The 6,418-nt window shown below is 33.3% G+C and overlaps 1 protein-coding gene across 5 annotated transcripts in view; it reads left to right on the plus strand.

Annotated features, from left to right (window-relative positions):
* The window catches only part of LOC127836930 (protein crumbs-like), an 87,944-nt gene extending 82,925 nt beyond the window's left edge, over window positions 1–5,019 (plus strand). For all 5 annotated transcript variants that reach the window (XM_052363573.1, XM_052363576.1, XM_052363574.1 and 2 more), the window contains 2 exons: window positions 222–303; window positions 992–5,019. In XM_052363573.1, coding sequence (XP_052219533.1) covers window positions 222–303; window positions 992–1,131 — 222 coding nt within the window. In that variant the 3' untranslated portion in view covers window positions 1,132–5,019. The remainder of the gene's footprint in view (window positions 1–221; window positions 304–991) is intronic.
* Window positions 5,020–6,418: the final 1,399 nt, after the last annotated feature.

Raw genomic sequence — 6,418 nt, forward strand, 5'->3', positions numbered from 1 at the left:
GTTCAAAATATATCAGAAAAGGGTGAAGATTTTTCAGTCCCTTTTAAAAATCAACTAAAACCGCCAAGGACCAGGTTTGATATTCTATGTGTAACATGGCATAGTGGTCCTCTACAATGATTGTTTAAATCTATCCCTGGGTTCTAAATTGACCATGACCCATTACACAAATGTGTGATCTTTGGCCATCATGACCCTCTTGTTTATTGTTGTGTTCACAGAGTGAGGCAGTGATGTCAGACGACATAACGTGGTACATAGTTGGGCCGTGTATAGCAGTTTTTGTCATTCTAGTTGTCATAGGTGAGTACCAGACATTTTGTATGCAGGATTTTATGATTTTACTGTTTACTTTCTTTTTCATGAAATTTCATGCTTTTTAGTGGATTTGAAAATTCGTGAATTTTATATTTTGGAAAAAAAGAGGAATTTTCCGACATGTTTGTGTTTAATTTGTTGATAAACAAAATCAATGAAAAAATTAACCCTTTTAGCGCTGGAACCGAATTTATAAGGCTTTTGCAAACAGTTTGGATCAAGATCAGACGCCACAAAACGTGGTGTCTGTTCTTGATCCAAATTGTTTGCTATTCTGACAGTATTCTTTGGAAAAAAAATCGAAGAAAATGCTAATTTTAGAAATTCAGCAGACACCAATTTAGCAGACGACAAATATCCCAGCATGCAAAGGGTTAATGTCCCACAAATAATATAAATTTGACAGTATTCATTTTAATAATCTTCACAATGTGGTAAAGAAGTTACTCTTAGAAATAAAATTTTGATTACAATTTGTGCAATAAATATAGGCTAAATGACACTAGATGTAATTTCAAACTATATAGATAATTAGACGCGTTAGGAATTTTGTTAGGAAGGCAGAAAATGGCCAGCTTACTAACAAGTTTTCTGAACCAGTTGTAAACCTAGTGCTTTCATTAAGAGTGTGAACAACTTTAGATGCTAATTTTCCGTGTTGCTTGTTTTGCAGGAGTGGTGGTCTTCCTAATGTGTGTACGCAACAAGCGAGCGACCCACGGGGTGTATAGCCCTGCCCGGCAGGAGATCACAGGCTCACGGGTGGAACTGGGTCATGTGATGAAGAAACCCCCCCTGGAACGACTCATTTAGGGCCCCTCCTGTGGCCAGCCATACAGCTGCAGTGTGATAGTGTGAAGTCTCCGTTGGATGAAGACGATGGGATAAAGAACTGCTGTCATGAATATCATGTGAAAAAGCTTATACGAAAGCTAAAGCAGAATTTATTTGCTTTTGTCCCTTTGTTGAAGGTTAACCACCACCATGATGGATGAACATTTCAGCAGACTATTAAGTCTTTCACCTTGGAGGTGTATTATGGGTTGTGGAATTGTGGAATACATTAATACGTAATCACGGACCTGTCCACCAAATTGCATTTTGTGCTATTTTCCTTTTTGTACTGTGCAGATATAAAAGTATTATATTACTGTGTAACCGCTTACTTTCCTGTTGTTTCCATTTGGGTTCCTTTAAGAGGATGAAATATTCAAAACATGTGCCATGTTCAAAATTCTTTCGTTTGTGGTCAGCAGACAATAATCCTCTAAGCTCAGTTTGTGATATCAATAAACATGTTCTTAGCATTTAACTCTATAAAATTGTATTCAGATAATTATAAATAATGCATCAATTTATTTTCATTAATTTTGTTGTACTTAATGAAAAAAATGTTTATTAAACAAAGGACAAGGTAAACTTTTATGAGTGATAGACATACATGATATGCCTGTTTAGAGATATGCCATCAAAGTGTGGGTTTGGAAACTAAATATTTGATACTTAGAATGTTTTGATAATTGAATGATGTCATATCATAAGATTATACCTACTCATCTATATTATGCAATCAAAGTATTGAAAACCAGTTACTAGTATATTTAATATTTATATGTGTTAAAGCGGGTATATACGATTTTTTACATGTGTTTATTTGTAATATATTGATCAAATATGTTACAATTACACAAAATAGACAAGAAAAAGTATGCATTAAAGCCGAATTTCATAAAATGCAGCAAAGACAAATTAGCGGCCCGAGCCGATTGTGACAAACATATTTTCCTACAATAACCAAAGCATTCGTTTTTGTATTAGGATTGGAGTTAGTGTTCGTGTGTCGTATGAATAGATATCGTTGCAGAAATTCAAATAAACCGTTAAACTAAGTTTAGATTCACATTGTACATGTATGATATACATGCTGGCGAATTCGGCTGTACAGCCGTTTTCAATTTGAGAATTAAATATCTGGCTTATTTCGCATTTTTCGACACATGTTCTTCTTAACTTTTATTTTAATTTGTATTGAAATATATATATAATTAGTTTTTTTACACATTTTATATAAATTCAAAAATATTTGACAAAATCGTATATACCCGCTTTAAGTGTGATGTTTAAAAAGTTTTTGTATACATAATTGTATTTATAGATCCTTACTTCCTATCAAACCTTGCTTGATTTATTTTGTAATTGGTGATCAAAATAATAGTTTTATAAAGACTAAACAACTATTGTAAATATTGGGAATAATATTATGAAAGAGAGCACCAAAATACTGGGAAAATAATAATATGAGCCCGGCTGTTGTTAAATTTGTCTTAATTCATGAGCGGATTTCACAGGCTATTCTGAGACGACACTTTATGCACATGAACGAAGCATTCCTTTGCCATAGACTCAATGATATACTTCATTCTGTGTAATATTATAACTATAAGGCAGGGTAGTGTGATTTTGCTTTGACAAAAAAACTTTGAGATTTGAAGTGTTAAGCTATAATTATTTGCTAAGAAACTTCATTTAATTTGTAGGATATTTGTTTTCATTTCGAGCTAACATAAAAACATTGAAATTCTTGAGAATAGTTTTGAAGAAATAATTTAATCATACAAGCAAAGTCAAGTGTCTTTTTTGTATGAGGCAAATTTGTTTACATTGAAATCTAAATTTATCCCGTATTCAAATATTTATTTTCGTCTGTGTAAATATTCATATATTGAAACATTGGGCGTTGTTTCAATTACAGTCTTATGTAAGGAAGTCATATTGACAAAATCTCATTATCTTTGCCTGTGTAAATTGTATCATTCTTTAAGCACAGGATTTGTATAATGTACCGATATTGTATAATCAAATTGTATGTTTGATATTACTAATAGTCTGCAGGATTTTGTTGATACATTATTTTAAATCTTATCCAAAGTGTTGCAAATTTTATCATCATTTTGTTAAGAATTTTGTTTTAATATTTTACCTATGTAAAGCCTTGTCTGGTTTATTAAATCACGTTTTAAAGGACTGAAATTCAGACTTAGTTGTTATAAACTGAAAAGTAAGACCCTATTTTCGAATAATGAAATGTTGCAGTTGGAATGTAAGAAATTAAAAATGCTTTGATTTAGGATTTGGTCATGTAACTTAAAACATTTTGACAACCTTGAAGAATGTATCATTGATATGTTCAACAGCTCTGTTTTACAAACACACATTTCACTTTTTAATTATTCGAAATTTAAGTCAAAAATAGGAGAGGAATCTGTATAAATATAGACTTGGGGGAAGATACCATTAAAAGATTCATATAAAGTATTTTTCTAAGATTCAAGTATTGTTTTATCTTGCCAGTATGTATTATTTCACAAGTCTGTATATCAGTGAACATTTTAGTTAGTAAAATCCGTGTATGGATCCATTTACAGCTTTAGCCAACTCTGAAATATATCCATTAATGTTGTTTGATGAACATGGATATCTGAATAATAAAATGAGACAGACTCTGGGAAAACAGGGCTTAATGTATGAGGGTGAATTGTCATCCCTGGTTAGCCTGTGCAGTCTGCCCAGGCTAAACAGGGACCACACTATCCATATTTATAGATTGTTCATTTTGAAGGAAGCTTGTGCAAAATAAACATCCAGTCTAGGCTGAAAGTGTTGTTCCTTATTAGCCAGGCTCATCTGGGACAACATTTAATTCACATGCATAAAGCCCATTTAATTCACATGCATAAAGCCTAGTTTTCCAAGACCGAGGATCATATAACTATTGTGCTACTAGTATTTAGTTACAGTTTTCACATTTGTGTCAATAATTATTTCTAATCATTGCGATTATTTTGCAGATATTTGAATGTGTTTTTTTTTCATTTATCTGTCTATGTTATACTACAGCACATGATAACAAACGGTTGATTCTATTCATACATTCACAAAAATATTAATTTCAATAGTTTGAAACATATCACATAGTATTGTAACATATCAGATAGTATTGTAACATTCCATAGTTTTTTGCTGTTAAGCATGTTTTGCTGTATGCATGCATTTTATGCAATTAATAATTCTGTTGTTTGTAAATTTATCAGATGTTCAATTTTTGCGAGTTAAAAAAAGTTAATCTAATGCACAGGCTAATCTGGGACGACACTTTATGCACATGCACTAAGCCCCATTTTTCCAAGGCAATTGTGTGTAACTGAAGTCACTCGCACTAACTATTAATTACATCAACACAATTATGTGTTCAAATTGTTTGTAACAGAGAATGTCTTTAATTCATTATTAATGATGACTTCCGTAATATTCACGTATATTTCTTCACAGTTGGAATAAAATGGTATGTAGCTAAAATATTTTACATATTAATTTTTTTAATGATGTTGTTTATTTTAAAATATGTGTACATTTTATGTTCCTGTATCATTATTTTGTTGTGATATATTGAAGGCCTAACTACGCCTCCTTTGGAATACATAGCTTATATATATAAATATATATTTTATCATAACATATCATGAACTTTATATGTATATATTTTACATGAACTGAATTTAGTCTGTATGTATTCACATTTATATATAACTCATACAAGCTGTGTAGTTGTTTGTAGATCATGGTTTCATATATATCATTATAAGTCATTCCCACATATTTTGATAATGTTATATATTAAGTCTGAAGAAAAAAGAACATGAACTTAAAGTGTTGTTGTTGTTGTTGTTACATGTTTTCGATTTAATCAGTTGTGAAAGTGTGCTTACAAAGTTGTTCATGTGGTGGATAAAACCTGTCAAATGTACGAGTCGACAGTTTTTTAACGTACAAAAACAGAGTCGCGTTGAACAATCCACGAGGGATAACTCTTACTGTAAGTCTTAGTGTCAGTCGTGATTAGCTCCCTTCAATCATGTTCGTGTTTCGCCCGTGCTGAGTTCTGGGATATAAAGCATGAACTTGACATTGCCTGAATATGAAAAAAGTGAGGTATAGTACTGATGTACTAGTTTACAGCACTGTTATCCCCGCCGAAAGGGGTAGGGATACAGAAATGGTAGGCGTCATTCCGTTCGTGCGTCCGTTCATAACATTAAATATGGATCATGAAAAGTACTTAAGCTAGATTGATAAAACTCGTCTTATTAGTATAGAGTGCCGTGTGTGGAATATGCGCGTTGTTTTAAGTGGGTTTTTTTTTTCGTCGGACAAAAATTCTTAGTTCTTAAGCTAGATAGTGTACAGAGAGCAATATGGGAATCTGCAAGTTATTTCAGATGTTTTGTCAGATGCGTCCGTCAGAATTGATCTAAATCCTGCGATAACTAAAACAATACTTAAGATTGATAAAACTCAGTAGTTGGATAGAATGCCGTATAGAGAATATGCGCGTTAATTCGGGGTAGTTTTTTCCGTAAGACAAAACATGTGGTGTTTATGGCTACAGAAATAATTGAAAACTACAACTTTGATCCAGCGACAACTCAAAAAGAACTTGATCTAGGTTTATGAAACGCAGTGTGTGCATCAAAGGCAATGTCGGCAACATGCAGGTTCGTCGGAAAACTGTGGTGGCTAATATTTCGAAAATAATTCTGAACTAAAATCTGGATCCTACGACCACTTAAAATCACTTCAGTTAGATTGTTGGAACTCGTTATGTGGAGGGAGGGCCCCTACGATCATTAAAAATCACTTCAGTTAGATTGTTGGAACTCGTTATGTGGAGGGAGGGCCCCTACGATCATTAAAAATCACTTCAGTTAGATTGTTGGAACTCGTTATGTGGAGGGAGGGCCCCTACGACCACTAAAAATCACCTCAGTTAGATTGATGGAACTCGTTATGTGGAGGGCTGGCCCCTACGACCACTAAAAATCACTTCAGTTAGATTGTTGGAACTCGTTATGTGGAGGGAGGGCCCCTACGACCAATAAAAATCACTTCTAGTTAGATTGTTGGAACTCGTTATGTGGAGGGAGGGCCCCTACGACCAATAAAAATCACTTCTAGTTAGATTGTTGGAACTCGTTATGTGGAGGGAGGGCCCCTACGACCAATAAAAATCACTTCTAGTTAGATTGTTGGAACTCGTTATGTG

Source organism: Dreissena polymorpha, chromosome 7 (assembly GCF_020536995.1).
Source record: "Dreissena polymorpha isolate Duluth1 chromosome 7, UMN_Dpol_1.0, whole genome shotgun sequence".
NCBI classification, from domain to species: domain Eukaryota; kingdom Metazoa; phylum Mollusca; class Bivalvia; order Myida; family Dreissenidae; genus Dreissena; species Dreissena polymorpha.